The sequence below is a fragment of the Carex rostrata genome, chromosome 24 (genome assembly GCF_964058835.1).
Source record: "Carex rostrata chromosome 24, lpCarRost1.2, whole genome shotgun sequence".
NCBI lineage: Eukaryota > Viridiplantae > Streptophyta > Magnoliopsida > Poales > Cyperaceae > Carex > Carex rostrata.
The window spans coordinates 7,282,083-7,305,256 of NC_135941.1; the positions used below are offsets into that span (position 1 = coordinate 7,282,083).

The 23,174-nt window shown below is 31.0% G+C and overlaps 2 protein-coding genes across 4 annotated transcripts; both read left to right on the forward strand.

The window, feature by feature from the left end:
• Positions 1-372: 372 nt before the first annotated feature.
• Positions 373-2,802, forward strand: LOC144575559 (OVARIAN TUMOR DOMAIN-containing deubiquitinating enzyme 4-like). 3 transcript variants are annotated; one of them, XM_078325751.1, is made up of 7 exons: positions 504-578; positions 718-760; positions 1,165-1,286; positions 1,395-1,435; positions 1,624-1,722; positions 2,109-2,307; positions 2,496-2,802. In XM_078325751.1, exons 1-6 carry the CDS (start codon positions 519-521, stop codon positions 2,281-2,283), a joined length of 540 nt encoding a protein of 179 aa, XP_078181877.1. In that variant the 5' UTR covers positions 504-518; the 3' UTR covers positions 2,284-2,307; positions 2,496-2,802. The 3 variants fall into 3 exon arrangements, with proteins under 3 accessions (XP_078181876.1, XP_078181877.1, XP_078181878.1); XM_078325750.1 differs by lacking the exon at positions 718-760 and having other exon boundaries at positions 373-578; XM_078325752.1 differs by lacking the exons at positions 504-578; positions 718-760 and adding an exon at positions 840-1,025.
• Positions 2,803-20,229: 17,427 nt separating this feature from the next.
• LOC144575790 (phospholipase A1-Ialpha2, chloroplastic-like) lies at positions 20,230-21,505 on the forward strand. The gene has a single exon (XM_078326037.1). It carries the CDS (start codon positions 20,269-20,271, stop codon positions 21,403-21,405), a length of 1,137 nt encoding a protein of 378 aa, XP_078182163.1. The 5' UTR covers positions 20,230-20,268; the 3' UTR covers positions 21,406-21,505.
• Positions 21,506-23,174: the final 1,669 nt, after the last annotated feature.

Consider the following 23,174-nt stretch of genomic DNA (forward strand, 5'->3'; position numbering starts at 1 on the left):
TTCTAATAAATCAAATTATATTATATTCCATCTATTTTCAAAGAAATATATTCAACATTTCTAATATTTCAATACAAAAAATAAAAAATAAATAAAAAATTCTGTTTTGTAAAAAAAAAAAAAGAAGCTTGGAAATGTGAAAATTTTCCACGGTTTGAGTATTTTTAAAACTTTTCCTAAACCATGGTTATTATTATTAAATTTTTTTTAATTGAGTAAAAATAAAAATGTCGGCTGAAATTTCATATTTTTTTGGATATTCATAAAAATTTCGGGATTCAAATTAGTTGTACGAGTTCATGACGCGATGTGTTTGTGAGCATCATAGAAAAACAATCGAGCGGTCGAGATTGATTGTGCTCTGCAACCTCTCAAGATTCTCTACGCAAGTCTCGCTACCATTTTTGTAAAAGAGAAAGCAACAACTACAGAACTAGAATTCTATTCCATGATTCCATCTCTCACCGTCTTATCTCTACTTTTTCTCTCTCTTTCCCCTTTTTTCCCTATTATTTCTCATGGCCAAGAGAACACACAACATTTCATGTCAGGCTTGGGACGCACGCTCAGTCAAGTTCGTATGTGTTACTCTTTTGATCTCTTTTGTGCTTTTCTTGTTACTAATTGTTGCTTGCTTGTGTAAACTGGCTTACACTTTATTCTATACCTTATGTGATATGGGTTTTGAGCAATGGGATATTATTTTGTTCTTTTTAGATATATTTTAATTTTCTTCACGTGGTAATGGGAAGCACCTTGGGTTTGTTCTATTAAATTTCTCTTCTTTTTAATTTTTCAACTTAGATTTTGGTTTAGGTTAGGGTTGAAGAAGGTCCAAGTTAACAAATTGCTCAATTGAACTTCAATTAAAGGCCTATACCATATTAATTCTATCTTAAGTAGATGCAATTTATGAGAGACTATCTATGTGCCGATCGATTCACTTCTTTCATGAATGAGATCTAAGATTCTGATAAAATATTTTTGCTTCTCCAACGCTTTTCAAAAGCAACAGACAAGCACAAGTATAGTTGCCACCTTTCCCTTTTAAAATATATTTTTTAAGATCATTGGGGTATATTGTAATCTTGTTTGAAGTCTTGTGTGATTTCCAAATTATATTAAACTTGATCAAACATGCTTTTATGCTTGTTCTAATTCCAGGAATAACTGGAGACGGGAGGTGCCTGTTCCGGTCAGTTGCATATGGAGCTTGCATAAGGTCAGGAAAGCCATCTCCTAGTGAGAAACATCAAAAAGAACTCGCTGACGAGCTTAGATCAAAAGTATATATATTACTTTATATTGCCTAAATCATATTATGAATCATATACTTTTTGTTTCTTTTATGTATCAAAAACCATATCCTGTGTTGACTAATATTGGTATTTTAGGTTGCTGATGAATTTGTCAAGAGGAGAGACCATACAGAGTGGTTTGCTTTTATTTCTCGCTTTCTATTTATTTAATTAAGACCATTATGCAAAGTTGATATACCATGAAAAATAAAATAAAGCAGCAGTAGCTATTAGTATGGAACTGGTAATGAAATATTAGGGAAAATAAAGAGGTCAGTAATTACTAAACCCTAGTAACATGATTTTTATTATGTTATGGATTCAGGTTTCTGGAAGGAGATTTTGAATCATATGTAACCCAGATAAGGAAGCCTCATATTTGGGGTGGCGAACCTGAATTGCTCATGTGCTGTCACGTTCTCCGGTCAGAATCAAATTGCCTTAACGAATTTTTTTTCTATTTTTATTGATAATATTTGATCCTTTTTCTTTTGGGGTGGGTTGTAACTTGTAAAGGCATCAAGTTCTACAAAGCTGAAAATTTAATTCTAGTTTATAGTTCTGATAGGAAAACTTTCCTAGGCACTGGGCAGGTTTTGTGCAATATCAAAATATATCTGCTGGTTAATGTGGTAACTGGTAACGAGTGGTAACAATGGAATTTGTCTGAAGAGTCTTTTCTTTCCCTATTTATTATTATTATTATTATTTTGTTGGACTGATTACTAAGCTCAGCTGATAAGTTGGAGTTTGTCCCTAATGAAAAACGAAACATCAACAGATATATTTTTTTTTCTTTTTTTGTTACAGGATGCCTATATCGGTTTATATGTATACCAAAAGCTCTGGCCATGAAGGCCCCAAAATTATAGCTGAATACGGTCAAGAATATGGGAAAGAAGACCCAATTCGGGTCCTTTATGATGGCTATGGTCATTATGATGTATTACAAGATCCTATTAGAAGGACAACATCAAGATCATGAATTATGATCAAATATATATTACAGGTATAGCAAACAAATTTAGTCTCTTTCTTCTTCTTCAAAAAAAAAAAAAAAAAAAAATTCCAGATGTTGAGGCCATGCTGGTAAAGTCTGAACCCTTGTTGTTGCAGGAATCATGTTTTTTTTAGCTTTTTTTAGTTACATATAAAGGAAATTTTTCATTTATCATTATTTCCCTTTTATCATATCAGGAATAATATATAGACATCTACATGGAGCGGGTCATGTTTGATTTCAGCCAATAACAGGAGGCCGACATTCTACATTTACCGAATGTTCAATTTGGTCCCTAGAAAATCTATAAATGTATCTGTAATAAGTATAATGAGCGACAATAATTATGCTTTGATCAGTCTCAGTACTCTGTTGTAAATATTACTTAATAAAAGCTCAACAGCCACTTTCATTACAACATTTATGCAGATTGTCTATTTGTTTGAGAAAAGGTTTATATACACTGTATTGTAAATCAAATGACAAGTATGTCTCTTTCTTGTATTGTTCTGTCTTTCAAATTTCAAAAAGAATAAATTGTTATGCTTCATTTGTATTTCCAGTGCTACATATCCTCAAAATAATTGATCATATGGGTATCATCTCCAGACCCCAGTCCATTGGATATCTTGTAATTGTAGCATTTGCTGCAAATTGAACAGTAAAATTTATTTAGGATGACAAGCTATATTGTGTGATATACGGAGAAATATATTAATAATGAGATCTTTCTGGTTGAACACCGCATGGGTAGAGTGGGAAAAATGGCACGGCGGAGCCGGCTCCGTTATACAACAACACGGTTACGGTATGGAATGACATGGTACGTGTGCCGGTTACATGCCGTGACTTGCATGTTCCTGTTGTGACCATCTTTAGAAAATTTAGCACGGCATGACACGGCACGCGAAAGATTTAGTCACTACACGGCACTTAGTCACGTGAGTCATCTGTAATTAGATGGCCACACAAGTCACGTTTGGTCACGGCACGTTTAGGCACAGTGTGATCATGTGGCGTGACGACCCCTTGACATTTTAGTCACGGCACAGCACGTGAAAAATCAATTTGGTCACTGCACGAGATGAAAGTCACGGCGTGTTAGTCACGACACGGCACGGCATTTTTTTTCCACTCTATATGGGTGTGACCGTGTGAGAGGGGAAAATGATGAGAGAATTAAATGCCAATAAAATGTGATGTCTCAGGCCCAATTTACAAACAGATTAAAAAGAATTGGGCTTCTTTACAGTGTGTACCCGGCCCAAATTTTAAACAGCGTCAAAAACATTTGAGGTTTCTATTTAGGCCCTTTATATTTCTCATCTCCTCTTACAAACTAAAAGGCGGTAAATTTTCATGGAAATTATTTTGCTTGTGGGTAGAATTTCGTTCAGAAATTGTCAGTATCAACTTTTAATAGTGTTAGTATTGTTATCTATTTTTCACAAGTATGAACTATATTTTGTATAAAATGTGAACTACATACAAAAATAAAATATTTAACCAAAAATAATACTAAATGTTTGCGAAATGTGAATCAACCGTTAGATCTACATTGAGATTTGTGCATAATGAAATTATAAACTGCCTCGTAAATATTAACATACACGCGAATCTCAACACAGATCGAACGGTCGATACCGTACATTGAACCCTTTCATATTGGACATTATTAGTAGACCTAGGTATATTTTCTTTGACTTAGGTATATTAGATGAGACTATTAAATGTGAACTTCCTTGGTACAGCACTACATGCATGCAGCTGATTTATATGCTGATTTTTATACTGTGTTTGTTCAAACATATATAACTTGAATCAGTAAGTGTATCTCACATTAACTGAACACATCTGACTTAATTCCATGTCAAGTCTTTGTATAATTAACGAGGTAGATCTAACAAGTCAAGCTCACATGTAGTAAGCTATTTGAATACTGTTTCATGATTTCTGGACGAAGTTTCGTTCAGATTTCATTAATTTCTACAAGTAATTATATTATACTTGGTTTGTCTTTCATTTCAAGAAGAAAATTTGGTACCTTAGTGATCAATTTGAGTTGTCTCTGTATTCTCTAATCCCTTTTTTCACTAATACTCAAAACCTTTAAATGCATATAGGAAATGAAATTAATTTCTCATCATATATAGCATACGAACCGTGTTGATGGATGTTGAATTGATGGTGCGTTTATATATGATCTTGCGTTGGCAATATACATACATGTAACAAGTTGATTAAGATTGATAATAAGGTGTAACCAAATTAAACGTACATATAACTACAAGAATGGAACAGTATCCACTAGGATAAATAGTAACTATCTGCGAGGGTATACTGACATAAAGGTATTTTTTTTCTATTAGCGACGGTACGTAGTATCCGTGACGGTATACCGACAGTACGTATTTCTCGCGGATACTGTCTCATTCTTGTAGTCAATCACTTTATGTTAATTAATCTCACATAACTAGTATACTATTCAACTCACTTTATGATAAATTCCAACACAACTTTAATTTAAATTCTCCTTAATTTGAAAGATCTTGTCTAATTACGTACGTACATTCTTTTAAGAAAAATAAGCTAATAGAATATATAAGGGTTACTTTTCTTGCACAACATGTAAGCTTCAAAACTGACTAGTCTCATTCAGTAAACATGGATAGTGATAAGCTTGACATGTAATGTAAGATTGGAATCGCACTTTTCTGTTAGTCTTGCCTAAACTTTGTGGAATGAACTATTAACGATATATCAAACAATTGGAATTTTTTTTTTTACATAAGCTTGCGGAAAAATAAAGAAAATAATTCCAATACTCTAATTCGTATTGTATCGACACTTATATAGAGGCTTATAGCTAGTATAATTATCTATCCTTTCATTAAGTGAATATACAAAAACAATTAATATATTGACAGTGTTGTTTTTATTTTATGCAACGCACAAATAACATAATCAAAATGAAGAGAATCAGACTTTAGTGAAGTGAAAAAAACAATGTTTTATGTGTAAGAGGTTGCAGGTTCGAAATATGAAAGAGGCAATTTTTTGTGGGTATTAAATAGTTAGGTGGCTTGATATCTAATATTTACTAACAAAAATTGAATCAACATGAAAAAGCATATGATGTGCGATGCATAAAGTCAAAACAATGTCGTAAATATCTTTACTTTGCGTATATTACTTCTCAGTGAAATCATTTGTTCCCGTTCAGCAAACCATTGGAATAGAGGAAAACTGGAATTTGGAATAGATTTCAGTTCATCATTATTCCAGTCGTGTTCGGTTAATGGTGGAAGAGTATAGGTAATGAGCTAAATCTATCTCTTGAAAAATGCTAATTTCTCTATTCCACATTTCCTATTCCATAGGAATTGGCTCATAGAGGAGGCCCAAATGTAAAAAATAGAAGTTTTATGAAAAAGTTAAAACCTAATTCTCCAATTTCACTTACTTCTTTTCTTGTTAACAATAATAGAACATTTTTTCCACTCTATTCCTCTGTACTCCTCTATTCTACTCTTGCCAAACTATGGTTAGAAAGATGGTTATAATTATGAGACAATCAGTAATTAATATCTATTAATTAGTCTAATAAAATGGTCAACAAAGACATCCTTTTATTGCAGAATCATTCAATCAACCAAGAACACTTTCAGTTTATCACCCACTAATAAAAAAATTAAGGAAAATAATTGAAAAGACTAGCCTTTATCACCTAGGCTCCTAGCTAACATAGCTTGTTTCGTAGAAGCAGCACAAGAGAGAGACCAAGGACTCGGAAACCTAACTGAAATTTGAAGAATTTTTTTTGTCAATTCAAAATTAAGTTGCTAGGCTGCCATGCTGACATAGATGGCACCAATTGGAAGTATAAAAAAAAGGCATGGAATTTGGTTAACAAGTTTTGCCTCAGGTGCCAAACTATTTGGGTAATTAACAAAGAAGTTTTTACTACATGCAGCGTACGAGTCAAATGTATCCCTATTTGGTTCTATTGTCAGTGTACTGTATGAAGTGAAGACTACTCTGTCAATATCTTTACCAAACTATAGGAAGGATGTGAGAGAAAAGATACGTTTGTCCATTTCTTGGTAGTATACCTTTCTCAGCTGGAACTGAAAGTATTTTAATTTGGTGTATTGTTGGATTATGTATTTTACAATCAAGTGGGAGATGTAATTAATGTGACAAGCTTATCTAAAATTAGATAATTGCTAAAATAGGTCAGTCTAGCCAATGCCAGTAAATTGGTATCTATACAGAGTATTAGAAATGTGAACATGTATATATATAGGGGATACAGCTATGTATGGGATATTTTTTTAAAATATAATTAAATTTAAATATTTCAACGAAACATGCACACTGAAATTGTTTTTATAAAAAATAACTCTACCGATCCACAGGATCGGTCGAGGCAAAAAAGTAAGCATAGTAAGCATGCACAGTAAGCATAATCGTTGCCTCCACCGATCCTGATCCACATAATCAGTGGAGCTGTTTTTCATAAAAATTCAGTCCAGCTTGTTCCGTTAAAATATTTAAATTTGATTCTATTTGAAAAAAAAAATTCCTATGTATGTGTACCGGATAAAGTTTAAACCTTGCTAAAAAAGGTATATAGTAAATTAACAAGGTTTGCAATAATATTTGTATTTTGTCCATATTATTATTTTTTTGTCACATTTCAGAAATATTTTGAATTTGATGAATTAATAATTAATGCATTATAAATTTCCAACTCGTAAATTTCTATAAATGTTAGTATTTTGATATGTTATTTGCATTAAAAACAAAGAATTATTTCTTAATTGTAGTCATATTACATCCAAATCATAAAATTTAGATCTCATTGAATTATTTTAATTACCAATTCTCAACTTGACTACAAGTAATCTGGAATAAATCTATTTATTGTAACTGCAAAAGCTTTAAAAATTTAAATTATTCTCGAAGCAAGGAAAAACCTAGCTAGAACGTCTTTGCCTATTTTTGAATAATAATATTTTAATCAATTTTAGAAATTTAAGATATTTATTTTGAAAAATAAGCAGCATTGAAAGCAATTGTATATCCCTATTGAATTTCATGTAAAGAAAAGGAGAAAATAATATAAATCACATTTTAACAGTTTTATTTTAATATATCAGTTTTATAATTTTTGTTATTAAAAAATTAGAAAATAAAAACATGCATCATAGAACAGAGGCTCCTAATCATGTTATTATTATAATATTGACAACCTTTAATTATTCGACCGCAAGTTTGTTACGCGTATAACTGCTTATGTAATTTTGGTTAAAAACTATTGCTCTTGTATCAATAAATTATAAAAAAAAACAGAGAGAGAAAATGACAGATTGAAATATTGAATAGACATCCATGCATGATGCATGGCTTCTGGATATCATGCTCATTAAATATTATTCTAATTAATTAATTTGGATTGGGTGAAGCACAGAAGAACAGAACAGAACAGATCATCATGCATCTAGGAATAAGAATAAATAATTAAATATGATTCAATATTTGGAAGTACCTATTGGCTATTGCTAAGTTGTTGTACAAGTTCAATTTTTAATTGGCTTAAATGTTACTTGCTCTTTTGTTAAATATTGTGCGAATCGCTATCCAAGGGAATTTTGGGTCATGTTTAGAAATTCCTCGTGTGTTGTGTGAGGCTTAAAAAAGAGATATGGCGCCAATTATTCCTATTCCAAGTCTACTATGATAAATTTGGATTATGCTCATCTAAACTTTACCATTCTTATATATCTAAACTTTAAGTATTTTATAAAATTGTTGAACCAACGATGGCTTAACAAAACAGTAAAGTCAACTGCCACTGTTGGATCAACAATTTTGTAAAATACTTAATAAATAGTAAAAAAAATTCAGAAAAATGTAAAATTTGGTCTCCAAGCACATATTAATATGGAGAACAAGATGAATGGTTCGGATCGACCGTTTGAATTTTGAAAAGTCAAATTTGAACTGTATGTATTTCGGCTCATATACATTCGAATGCATATTAGTCTCTCTCTATATATATATTTATTTCTACACGATACATTGTAACTACACAATGCATATTTTTATCTTGCCTTTACTTGTTATTTTTTAGCAATACAAGTTTTAAAGTTTATATGTTAAAATAAAATGGTTAGATATTATGAGTAGAACTAAGGTATTCTTCAGTTCATCAAACTTCTTGGTGAATTCAAGTCTAAAACCCACCGAATCGGTCTCAAATGACGAATCTGAACCATTAAAACCCATCTACTTTACAAGTGATGTGTCTACATATAATTTTTTTTTAATTTTTTAATTAATTTTGCATAGAGTCAAGTGGTAAAAAAAAATTAAAAAATCAATGCATTAAAATTAATTTATTAACACTCTAATTTTGACCGCTTGACTTTATACTAAATTAATTTGAATGTTTAAAATTTTCACACATAGATACATCACTTGTAAGGTAGGCGGATTTTAACAGTTTGAATTCGTCATTTAAAGCTGATTCGATGAGTTTTAGACTTGAGTTCACCAAGAAACTTAGTGAACTTAAGAACACCTAGTTCTACTCATATATTATGTATATTATTTTCTTATTTTTTTTGTAGGAATCAATAATTAATTTTTTTTTTAGAAATTATCACATTAATGTATTTTTGTAACTTCTTAATATTAATCAAAATGAAATCGAAATATCATAATATTTTATTGACGTAGATAAGTTTAAAATTTAAATTTTTTAATAACTTTGATCATGACTTAATTAGAAGTATTATTCTATGCCTAAGAATCAAACATGATATTTGTGTAAAATTAGTTGGCTTTTAGAGAAAGATAAACTATTCTCTTTTTTAGGCTTGCTAATAGATAATGACCACAAAAGATATTCATCCAAATAAAATGAGGGTCCGGATCCCCTAAAGTAACTTAAATTTGAGTTCGAATCCGGATCTGAGCCAATTCAGTCTGAAGTAGAATTTACATGACTCATTTAATATTCGTGCAGATTCTGATTGAATATGGTTAGGATCCAAATTAGGGGTGTACAAAAATATTGTTGACCCACCCGACCCGTCTGACCCGACCCGTATTTTACTGGGTTGAGATGTTACTGGATCGGGTACGGGTTGGATTTTGTTAAACCCGTTACTCTGGGTTGGGTCATGGGTTTGCTCTTAATAACCCGTTTATATCTGGACCCAGCCTCAAACCTATGTGGAGGAATAATTCATTTAGTTTGACTCGCTACATGAAATAAATCACATAAGATCTTTGTTGAAAGGATGAGGGCTGTGTTTAGGCTGAATTCGCATCCTCTGAGATATCTCATTTTTTGCGTAACTTTTTGGAAAATCTCAAGTGTTCAAAGACGTTCTGTCCTCTGAGATATCTCATATTTTGCGTGACTTTTTGGAAAATCTCAACTGTTCAAAGACGTTCTGTATGAATCTCAAAGTTTAAACAATACTGGGTCCCTGCGTTATCCCCGAATAGACACCGGACACATAGGTCACTCAAAATATGAGATATCTCAGGGGATGCGGACTCGTTTAAGCTTTGATAAAAATCACATAAGATATATGTTGAAAGGATGATCCGCTACATGAATTTGAATTGTTATGTTTTTTTATTTCATGAATTTTATATGTGATTGTTATATGTAGTTGTCTTTTTTTTTAGGATGTTACATTCTGGATATGTTTTTTTTGTTATGGATGTTATATGCTAAATTATTTCTATTTTATTTATGTTTGTCACTTTTATTTGTACCTAGTTTTAATAAAAATAGTAAAAAGATATATAATAGATTTTCGATCAAAATTATAACCCGTTTAACCCGTCTAACCCGCATAACCCGTAATAACCCGTATATAAAAAAAATAGATGGGTTGGGTTAGGTTATGGGTGGGTTAAGTAAATAACTTTTTTAACCCGGTGTAATCGGGTTGAATTCAAATTTTAATAAAATATCTTTGACCCGCCCGTTGTACACCCCTAATCCAAATTCATAAAAAGAAGATACATGGGGCATCATGTTAGAGAGAAACTAATGTACAACAAAAGATATAATAAAAAGAAGTGTTAGATGGCTCGATCTCTAATTCTCTCATTTAAAAATATTATTACATTTAAAAATATTATTATAAAAAATGAGAACTGTTTTGTTAGTCACAAGTTCAAAATACAACATCAGTAGAAATTTATATTAAAATAAGGATGCATCAATATTTTTTTACTGAAAAAAATATTATCATGAAAAAAGAGGTGTATGTTTATTAAAAAAAAGAGAGGTGCATTTAATGGGAGTTAGATGATGCTTTTTTTTTCCTCTAGCATGACAAGTCATTTGATATATTTAATTACAACTTTCTTTATTATAACTGAGAAGATAGAATTCTTTACTTCATTATTTCTTAGTTGAAGTTATTGACAGCTAGTGCATATGACTGATTAATTATTAAAAAAAAAGGGAGAAAAAAAGGAATAATTGAAATAATAAATGGAATTGTAGTACGAGAGATCGAGGTATGAACCGAATATTGTAAATCATGTCTATATACTTAATTAGCAAATTCAAATAATTTAAACTCTATGACTATGCTAATCTACAAGTAGTATCATTTCTTGGTTCTTACCTTAATCCAGGTTATCTGATTTAAATATTGTCTTTCCAGTTATTTCCTTTTTAATTTTTTCTTTAGATGTAGGAATAAAATTAATATCCGCTGTGTAGTCTACGGTGAGGCGAGTCCATATGTTCTGAGGTAAAAAAACATTTTTGTTTAGATCCGGACCATCCAATAAGATTTCAGGCCAATTCGGTCCGAGGTGGAATGCACATGGTCCTTTAATATTCATGCAGATTCTGATCAAATGGTCTGATCTTAACAAAATTATTTTGTTACCTTCGTGACTTCGCTGTTTGCCTGTAAGAAGCTTTGTAGAAATTGCAACAGTTTTGTATGATATGTTATATGATTTGGTCAGAAGCGGAGTCAAAAAACATAATAGGATGGGAAAAATAAGGATAAGTCATAATTGTATAATTATCATAATAAGTAGAAGAATATATATTTTATAATTTTTTCTGAAAAAAAAATACAAAAATGTATATTAAAAAAATAATTGGATGATTCAGCACACAAATTTGTCACATAGGATCCCTACATGATCATACAAGATTGAAGATTGTAGTTCAAAACTTCAAATCCTTTGAAATCATTTCTTCTCACACGTCAAGATCGTTTTTTGGATTGCACTGTTGAAAAAGAATCAGATTCTTCTATTTAACAAGGCATGAAGGAATGAATGAATTAATATTATAGAGCTGATCTCTGTAAAATCTGGATAGCTGTGTTTTTCACTATTCTTAAATCTTAAAAGAATCTAATTTGATTGATCTTAGGATCGAATAATAATCTCAATTTGGGCTGTTCAATTTCCGATTTGGATTCTCTAGAATTTGGTCCTATATAATTAATGTTTTGTAAATCCATCAAATGAATTTAATTAGAGAGGTAAGAAAATCATCCATGTTGACTCATTTAAGCGCCATTTAAAATAGCTCCATATGTAGTTATATTATTTAAATTTGAAGTATAACATTATATGCTTTGTCTTTAGATATCAATGTAAAACTTTTTTTTTTTTTTTTTTTTTTTGCCTTTAGCCTTCATTTTTAGAGCTTCCGTAACTTTTATTTTAAAATTTTAATATAAAAAATATTGTTAATATGATCTATATCATTTTATCTCTATATGTGTAAAAAAAATGAAATTTTAACTTTGTTTTAATTATTATAAATTATTTGTATAAATACACTATCTGAATGTTATTTTTCAACTTATTTATCATATAAAAACAAAATTAAAAAGTAATAAAAATAATTAAAATAATATTTAACGGTTTATTTCGACATATAAGTTATAAATTTGTTGTTATTAGAAAATTAAAAGAATATAGACACAATAGAGTTATAGAGGTATAGAATATGAATATATTTACTGCCATTACAATAAATAAGACTGAGGCTATGGCACTATGCATAGTGCGAATTGGTTCGTACTATGAATTAATATCTTCGTTTTAAAGTTCAAACAGTTTATCTGAACCATTCAACATAATTTTTGCATGAAAATGTACTTGTAGATCAAATTTTATATTGTTTATAATATTTTTATTATCTTTTTAGATAGGTAGAAAATCACTCGATCTAAAAATTCTAGACCATTCAAAAATAGTGATTTTCTACATATCTAAATAAACAATAAAAATATTTAAAAATGTAAATTTTAGTCTGCCAATACTTTTTTCATATGAAGATCATATTGAACGGTTCAGATCGACCATTTGAATTTTCAAAAAGAAAATATTGATCTATTATACGGACCAACCAATGCTCTGAATAAAATCCCATTTTTTTTCTGATATATTTCCAATGTTAATCAAGATATGAACAAATATCAGTATCAGTTTATATTAGTCAAATTGGCAACTTAATTAACTAATCAAATGAACTTAAGCTAGCTGTGAGCAAAATTTTGAGGCTAACCAAATCTACTTCCTCTATGATTGGGGGGGGGGGGGGGGGGGGGGGGGGGGAGCATTGTTTACTCCATTTTATTATCTATCTAGATACACAATACTTCTGTTCCATTGATTATGTTGATAAAAAAAAAATTGTTTTTTCTACTGTTGTTAGATATTTAAAGAGATATTGTCAGAATAAATATTGAACTAATTTTCTTCAAATCTACTCTGTTACACATATTTATGTTGACAAAGGATCCAACATATCCGGGGGTGAGAATTAATTTCAAACAATTTTCTTTGACGCAAAAAAAAAAAATCAAATAATTTTCATTTGCATCGTTACTCTATATCCTCTAAATATACATGATCAAATTTTAAATATTACTTTAGATTTATGATACTGATACTAAACTATATTCACAAAAAAAAAAAAATTTAAATATTAATTTTAATTTGCGGTAGCTATGAAGTGGTGAGAGGTCTCGAATTCTCAACCTTTGGGTATTTATCAGTCTAGAACTTTTTTCTAACTAGTTGTGCTACTGCACTACCGGCCTATTCTCTACGATATCATGCATAGCGCAAATTTGGTATGTACTATGGATCAGTATATTCATTTTTAAAGTTTATTAGTTGATATAAACCATTCAACTGATATCCATATAAAAATGTACTTGCAAATCAAATATTATATATTTTTTTTTCTACTTTTAAGATAAGTAAAAAATCACTATTTTTAAATCAATACAAAGAATGCCTTAATAAACCAAGTGTAATAAATTAAAACTAAAAAAAAATCCAAATGCCTAATATAATTAATTAGTAAGAAGTTCAAGATTTCCTTATTGTATAAAATTGAGATTCAATAGTTTGGTGCTTGCTAACTTTTTGTACTAATCAAAACATAGTTTTTGAATTTTTTTTTTTCTTAATCACATATGTTAGACAAACTCTCTTATTTTTCCATCCACTAATTATATGATATCACATAAATTAGCTACCTCAGTTTCATTAAGGACTCCTTTTGATTTCTCTGTTAGCCCCATTGAGAGCAACCAAAATTAAGGATCTATTAGAAATAATAATTATAATATTAATAACATTATGATGATGATGATGATGATGATGATGATGATACATGAATCTTGAGTTATTTTCTTACGAAGGCTGTACCTGTTTAAAGTTGGTGGTATGTACTCAAAAAGATAAAGAAAAAAAAAAGTTGGTGGTGGAATATTTATTAAAAAAAGAAGAAAGAAAGTTGGTGTTCCAACACAATCTCCACAAAAACAGGTTAGGTTTCGTTGCACATGCATCGATCAATAAATATTTCATTATTCAAAACAACATGTAAACAGCCTGAGCCCTGAGGAGAGATATATTTCTCTGAAGGAAAAAAAAAATAGCAAGTGTGAAGGAAAATACAAAAGATTGCTTTTTTGTGAGGAAAAGGAAAAAAATAATAATAAGGATTTGAGTGTGGGTTAACCAATAGAATAAAATCTGTCATAGTTGAACAATCACATCAATGAATTATTGTTTGATATTTAAGGATTTTTTTAAATTTTTTTTGTTGTTGCCATGAATCTATCAATATTATTTAGTCATTAGACGACTAGCAAGGATCTTTTACTAACATTAATTCTTCGTGTGAAATTAATGCATCTGCGGCGTCGAGTCAGAATTCCACAGTATATATTTGACTCTAATTTTTATTGACTATGATTTTTATATATTGACATTTTCCCATTGACTAAAATCACAAAATTTTAGGTATCATTCAGTTTTGTTATTATAAATTAATTTTCCTAATAATATATATATTAAAACATAATATTTTTTTTAAATGTTCAATAATTTTAAACTGAGTTTTTTTTTCATAGATGTATACATCATCTAATTAGGAAAATTATTTAAATAATAAAAGATAACCAAACAAATTTTTTTTTTACAATATAAGTTTATTTATGTTGACAGTCAGAATTATTGAGTGAAGTATTTTATCAATAAGTTATATCATTTTATTTTTAATTTAAATACATACTTTGTTTCTCTTCGAAATGTGAATTACACATTAAGCCGATTTAACGGTGATTCTGAAATCTAAGCCGGTGTCTATAAATTGAAAATTATGTTAAAAAAAATAACAAAGAAGAGAAAAAATGTTGTATTATTCGGTAAGGCGAGTATGAGTAATAATTTTATTGATTAATTTATACGGTAATAATATATGTAGGGGCTATTTTATGTTTTGTTACCCTATATGATAATATTTATTCGTGCGTTTAACTATATTATATTTATTATATGAGAAGATTGTTTTTTATATTATTTTGTACATTTAATTAAATTAGTAATTTATATTATTTAAAAGATAACCAAACAAATAACTATTGTTTTATATATCTATGATATTATCTAAATAGTGTGTATAAACTTTAAAGTAATATATTTATTTATTTGCTATATTTTTCTTAGATTATATAAGTTATCAATTTATTAAAATATTATTCATATATGTTAATTATTATTAATTTTAACGATTAATGAGTTAGATGAAATACAGATACAATTAATACTTAATGGATAAAAATAGAATACGAATAAGTTTTATTTTATATAAAAACCTTAACACCTAATTCATAATATATCCATGAACACTCCTAGTTCTTACACTTACTTTTTTAAGAGACCGAATCGTCTGCCTCCCGGGGGCATGAAATTCCTGCCCCAGAGTCACTGCGGGTGGGCCCTCATTTAAAATAGTAACAGTAATTAAACCCTTTAACAGTAACCGGTCCCACTCCGCAATGACTCTGGAGAAAGGAATTTCCTGCACCCGAGGGGGCAGGAGATTCAGTTCCCTTTTTTTAAACAAGCAATGTGTCTTGTTTAGAATTTTAAAAACAAAAGTTTGGCTCATGTGGGAACAGAAAGCTAACGATTTAGAAAAGAAAAAGAAAAAAGAAAAAGAGAAAAAAGATGGGGCTGCATGTCATAAGCCACAAATCCGTGTGCGGATTTTTTTTTTTCAAGATTACAAGATATCGAAGCTATAGAATTCGTATCCTCTGTATTAACTCAAAAGGGAATCTTTTGAAGTAATGAATTTCAACCGTCCAATTTGTTTTAAGATTCGTACGAATTAGATCTGTACTAATATTTATGTTACAAGCAGGTATCGAATTAGCTCTGTTTAAAATCAAATGACTCAAATTTATTAACTCAAAAGATTTCCTTTTGAGTTACGGTAGAGTATACTCATTCAAAGCAATATGCGTACATGAGACTCGGTCAAATCACCGAATCCTCAATCCGACGGTCAATAGGTAAAATAGGGGTGTAGTCATCATTTTTATTTAGAATTAGAAAAAAAAATTATTGATAAAACTAGTAGGACTATCTTGAATTAACAAATTCAGATTATAAATTATTTAGAGATAAACAAAATTTTCTTTAAAAATAAATAACAATACGATTTTTATTTAGAATATGAGATAGATACATATTTTTTTTTTCAAAAAATAAAAACAACCCAATTATATATAGATTTGTGTATATTCTTTAAAATTCAGAAGTAGACAGTTACCTACTTTAAATTCAACGTGACTTCGTTATTGTATGTAAAGTAAACTCTATCCATCAGTTCATTAGAAGCCTGATGCATTAGGAGGTCGGTGCCGTAAAGAAGTGGGACTGTTTGATGGTTATTGGACCAAGTCACTGTCGCAAGAAATGGGGAGGCTTTCCGATGGACATTGGATTATATATATTCAGTCTAGTACTCTGTCGGAGTCGTTCGATATGTATTAAAATTTATGCATACTTAATCCACACGAATCTTAAAATTATCCACACAAATCTTGAGCGAATCAAACAACTCTGACTTAACATTAGATCGAATCTAGTCCGACCCTCATTAAACCGTCCCGATTTTGTGTGTATGGCACAAGTAAAAAAATGGACAATTTGCTCTTATGGCTGAACAATTAGTAGACTAATTATTTGTCTTAAACATAGTACATATTTTTTTTTAATAAAGGATAAAAGTACTTTATAAATTTAAATGAATTTTGATACAAAGTCAATAAATTAGATAAATTTGTGAGTTTTTAAAATTTAGAAGAGTAAATATGATATTATAAATTTTAGAGCGAAAAATACACAATTTTGAGATTTTTGAGTGATATACATGGAATTCCTCCAACAAATAAATAGGCAAGCAAACGGAATCGCAGGAGGGTTTTCCTTTTCAAACGGAACTTTACAAAATCATCCCAAACTTTTACGATATTGACAAATTATTTTAAGCAATTGTCAAATACTTGAGAAATAAAGACAAAAACAGCCGCAGTAAACTAGAAAGTTTTTTTTTGAAATTGTTTGCTAATTTGACTGTCCTTCTCACTTTTCTTTTTCTTGCTTTCTTTATGATTGTGGAAAAGGTTTGTCATCCCTGAAACAATCTTTGAATTCTGAGTCACCATACAAAATACAATTTAAATAAACGGTTTGTTATAAAGCAAATATATAATACAGCATAAAGATAGATTAAGTGCCTATATTTTTTAGGTTCTTCATTTTTTTTTTTTTTTTGCACTGATAATTTAATATTTAAAGTCTAGATGATGAATTAAAACTGCTGGTACGTATTCATATCCATAATATCCGTATTCTAAAATAAAAATGGATACGGATATAATTTTACCACAATCCGATTATATCCAATCCGTTTGCCCCCCCTAGTTACCAAAATGCACGAGGAGAGTCTAATCCTTATAGTCGGTAATGAATTTAGGGCATGTTTGGCCCTCTAAAGGAAACGGAAATGAAATTTTTTGAATGGCCGATATGCTGTGCGTGTGGATTGATTTTCGCGAAATCTAAGTGAATTTTTTTTTTCCACGCGCACAGTACATGGCCGAATAGGCTTTTATATAATTTGGCACCATCTTTGAGTGTCAGCACCCCAGTTTAATTATGGGTGGAGGCTTTACTTTTTTTTTATTACAATTTACAAGTTGCCAAATTAATTGCATGCTGTTTGATAACCTATCACATTTCCTCTTTTATAACGAAAAATAGCCCTAAGTCATTCTAAGGTTTGAATTTTTTTTATTACTAAGTATATAGAAATCATACTAATTTGTTTTTTTTTTTATATGTATAAGCCTTCTATAATAATATAATAAAGTTAAAGGACTTGAATGTAAATTGGACCATACATGTATGCGTGGAAAAAAAGGAAAAATCATTTTCAAATTAAAAAGATAATACATAGAAAGAAATATGAATAGAAGATAAAATTAACAATATTATTTAGCCTCCTGTGTTGAAATCCTGATTTTGCTTTTGGTTGTGCTGCTGCCGTAGCTATGAAGCATATTCCGGCAGCCTCCGTATGGAACTCAACAATTGAGCAAGTGCCAACACCAGCCAACAATCGAACGATCGAGCAAGTGCCAACACCTTGAGCAATTTGCATCTCCGGTGAGAACATCCGGCCATTCTCGCCATCATCCCATTCGTATTTCGAACGGACGAAATAAATGGACCAAAAGAGAACTAGGTTGTGCTCCACAAAACGGATGTAAAAGCTCGTTAATGAAAAGAGAAGATCGAAAGAGTTTTCTGGGTGAGTCTCCCCTCCGAACAGTGAACTTACACTTCAATTTGGAGGTGAAGGATTTGACCAAAAACGTATACAGTGGTCACCTCGTCTCTCCTCCGAACAGTAATTATTCTCCTCTGCTTTCTCTCCGTTTTCTCTCTTTTGGAGGAGGTGAATTTGCTCTAACATAATTTCACTTTCTCTAAAGTGAAGCTAGCTCTCCTCCGCAAAGTGAATTTCACTCTCTCCCTCCGCGTACCTTCAATTGGAGCACAACCTTAGAGAAAATCAGAGGTGACAGCAGTAGTTTATCTCCAAAACATGCATCCGAATATTTATGTATTAATTTAAATTTCAGTATAAAAATTATAACGGCTATAAAATTTACCTGGATATTTCGATCGATTTATTTTTATGAATAAAAGATGAAAAAAAAAACCTTCACTTCAAATATTTTTTATTTTTTTCACTATTTTAATCAATATTTCAAAATCCAGACAAAAAAATAAAATATTGTTCTAACACGAAAAAGTTCCTCAACATTTTTATCCTTCATTTTGCATTTTTCCATTTGGTCCACAAATTTTGACATTTTTTTTTTCTATTTTTTTTAATGAACAGTTTGAAGTTCTAAAACAAATATAATAAATATGACTGTCATGTGATGGCATAACTACATGTCATGCTACATTGCCACGTAAACAAATATATTTATTATGTTACATATGTGATGTAAGTGACGATAATTTATCACATCACGCCACATATATAAAATACTACATTAAAAAGTTGTTGCTGGAATGTACTGGTCTGGTCATCCAAAATTTAATTGGATTGGATGACTTCCATTTCCATAAAATCACTTTAATGGCAGCATATGTCCATAAAATCACTTTAATGGCAGCATATCATATGTGAATTGATCTAAACTCTAAAGCTAGCCGCACCTTTGCAATCTAACCAAAAAGCGCTGTACAAGTACAACTCCATATCTATAGATTAATTAATTGCACTCATGATTTGATCTCTTTCTCCATTCCCACCCAAACCATAGATATCTACCAACTACCATTCATGCTTGACCTCATGCACAGGAGATGTCCAGTGAGATAATAATGGAGTCAAGATTTCCTAATTCATAAAGCAACGTCTACTTTTTTTTTTTTTTTTTTTGCCAAATAAGCTACGTCTTCCTTGGTCAAAACCTCGCCAAACATGCTCTGGACCCCACCTAAATCTCCTTCTTTCGAAGGAACAAACCGAAAAAGAGAAAAAAAAATGCAACTAGCGAGGGGTATATATTTTTTTAAAAATGATGAATAATAAAAAAGGAATAATACACTATCTAAGCCAAAAGGTTTTCCAGTCCAGGATATGGAACGAATATAAATTAATTAAGAAAGGGAATTCAAAGATAGCTATAGTTATAAAGCAATTAATAAGTAATAACTAATATATACAAATTGCTGTCTCCTTTAACCCCTCCTTCCTTGAGCCTGTCTATATATTACAAAACACAATTGCTTCTTTCCAAATATTTCCCATCGATCCCCCACCCCTCCCTCCCCATAATGGCTTGTTGCACCATTTCAAGCCAACCTATACTGTCACAGAATTTCCAAAGAAAGAGGCATCAGCTTTGGCCGATGCCTTATTATTCGAACCCTAAGGTAATGAGCAAACACACCGTAAGATGTGTTGCGGTAGAAAGTCGACAGTTGGTTGCTTCTCAGCCTATAACAAGTATGGTATCTTCTACAGGGTCTACTTTGCAGAGAAATATTGCCTCGCTGACCAGCATGTGGAGAGAGATTCAGGGATCGAACGACTGGTATGGTCTTGTCGAACCGCTGAACCCTCTTCTGAGAGAAGAGATCATTCGATATGTTGAGCTTGTGGATGCATGCTATAAAGCTTTTGATCTTGATTCCTCCTCAAAGCGATTTCTAAACTGTAAGCATGGCAAGGCTAGCATGTTCCGAGAAGTTGGTATGGCTTCATCAGGTTATGAAATCACCAAGTATATTTATGCTGCTCCAGGCATCAACATGCCGACACAACAGGATGATGCCGGTCAGAGCAGGTGGATTGGCTACGTGGCAGTCTCAACTGATGATGAAACAAAGCGAATTGGCCGAAGAGACATATTAGTTTCCTTTCGAGGAACGGTCACTAGCACTGAATGGCTTGCAAATTTAATGAGCTCACTAACTCCAGCCCGGTTTGACCCGATGAACCAACGGCCTGAGGTGAAGGTGGAGTCAGGTTTTCTAAGCTTGTACACGTCAAACGATAGCACATGCAGGTTCGGCCAAGGAAGCTGTCGAGAACAACTACTCAAAGAAGTCACCCGGTTAATTAACCAGTACAAAGAAGAAGAGTTGAGTGTGACTTTGGCCGGGCACAGCATGGGCAGTTCGCTTGCCATTCTTTTCGGATATGATTTAACCGAACTCGGCTTAAACCGGGTTTCCCCTAACCACGAAATCCCAGTAACAGTATATTCTTTCGGTGGACCAAGGGTTGGAAATTCAAGATTCAAGCAACGATGTGACGATCTTGGTTTGAAGGTTCTGCGAGTGGTGAATACATGTGATTTCATAACGAAGCTACCGGGAATGATAATGAATGACGGCATGCGTGTGATAGGAGGAAAGTATGAGCTTCCATGGAGCGACTCGTGTTATACGCATGTAGGGGTTGAACTTTCCTTGGATTTCTTTAAACTGGAAAACCCTAAATGTGTGCACAATATGGAGACTTATATAGGGTTGTTGAAGTGCTCAATGGAAGAGAATGTGAAGAAGAAAGAGGAGCCTGGATTTATTCAGAAAGCTAAGGAGATGGTAGCAAGAAATTATAAGACAGTTCATGTAATGCCATGGCAAGATGCAGCAAAGCAAGTTGGTGACCTGGTGCAGTCTCTAGGAATTTGAAGTAGAGTCAATCCTTGTTGATTTATTCGTTTAGTTGTTCTTTTGGGTATAGCTAGCTATAGCTAGACTGACAAAATCTAATTAATTATTTTGTAGATAACATGTATACAGATTACAGAGACAACCAAATATTTTTGTTGTATGTTGTTTCATAGAGGAATAATTCTATTATATATACTTTGAGATTTGATATCCTGTAATCAACTGTAAGATCGGACTAGTGGTGGTTTATTTTGATTTTTTGAATAATGCTTGTGAAATGAAATTGAACTTTGCAACAAATAATTAGGGTTATATAAATCTTTGTCAAGTTTTTACTATTTGTAGTAATGTTTTTTTTTGCCAACTTCAATTTAAGACAACATATATAATTTCCTGCAATTGTGCTGGTGCATCTCTAGCTGAGACCAGCAATCATTTTTTCATTGATAATTGAAAATGATGATGAGTCTAAATTCTCTTTTTTGGAAGTTAATTTTGTATGTCATCGTTTGAGCAACTAACCAATATTCTATGTATCCCACATGCATTATGGGGTGTGTGTGACCCTCTTGGATGTACTTATATTTTCTTAGTTGTTTAAGATCGAGTTGAGATTCATTAATTAATAAAGAATTCATTTGATAATAATTAATGACAATATATACAAATTAATTAACAACATTTTAGACAAATACAAAAACTAAATGAAAAACATACTAATTTTATTTTATATCATGCAAAATCATAAAATATATTGATGGTCATTTTATAAAGTTGCAAAATTTCGAATCGCTTAATGATAAACTTATATAAAATAAATAAATTAATTATTAATTCATTATAAAAAATTACATCTATCTAGTGTGCTTCAAAATACAAGTGTACGTCGGATTTGTGTCAAAATACGCATTGGATGAAAATTGAAGTACATCGATCCAACAATTGCTATATATAAACACACTAGGTACGTAGTTGTACTTTGCAAATTAAGCATCATAACCTCACTCATGATATAAATATAGTATTAATAGTATTGCAAATTCGGAGTTCAAAATTAACAATAATTTAATTATTAATGTTAAGATTATTTAAGGTTGAAATTTGCTATTAACAAATTCCAATATTATTTAATTAAAGTTTGCAGCATTCATTGACATCAATTAGCTGCATGCCACTAGGTGTGGCAAAAAAAATTCATAGTTCGTGATTCGATTTGAATTTGATTTGAGTTTAGTTCGATTCAAAATTAGTTTGTTCTGAAACAAATCAAATCAGTTCGGCTCGAATCTTATTCAAATCAAACTCAAACTGGGTATAACTCGTTTGAAATTGATTCGCGAACTATTTAGGTTCGAATCTCAAATAATACAACTAATGGATTCAACCATTAATCTTTAATGATGCAGGAACCAAACTTATATCACAGCTCAAAATTGTTAATATAATGGTAACTTATAATAGGAAAATATTTTAGCAGCGTAACAAAGTAACAATGGAATAAGTTTCATTTGACTAGGTCCATGCTGTGATTATAATCAATCCAGCAGCGTAAAAGGTAAGGAAATCTTGAACTGACCCATAATCCATTAGTGTGAATTCGTGAAAGGTAAAAGGAAACCGTGTGAATTTTGTTCTACGAGAAGAAAACTAATGCATAAATTATTGGTATAACTAGGGCTGCCAAAAAAATTTGTAGTTCGTAATTCGATTGACTTCGATTCGAAAAATGTGTAGTTCGCAATTAATTCAATTCGAAACAAATCAAACCCAGTTCGATTCAAATCTTA

Bases quoted from the DNA above. Each gene is read 5' to 3' on its own strand.
- LOC144575559 (XM_078325750.1), top strand. From the start codon at position 449: ATGATTCCATCTCTCACCGTCTTATCTCTACTTTTTCTCTCTCTTTCC. The intron at 1,436-1,623 runs GTTTGCTTTTAT...TTATGGATTCAG, and splicing joins AGGAGAGACCATACAGAGTG to GTTTCTGGAAGGAGATTTTG. The intron at 1,723-2,108 runs GTCAGAATCAAA...TTTTTGTTACAG, and splicing joins ATGTGCTGTCACGTTCTCCG to GATGCCTATATCGGTTTATA.
- LOC144575790 (XM_078326037.1), top strand. From the start codon at position 20,269: ATGTGGAGAGAGATTCAGGGATCGAACGACTGGTATGGTCTTGTCGAA.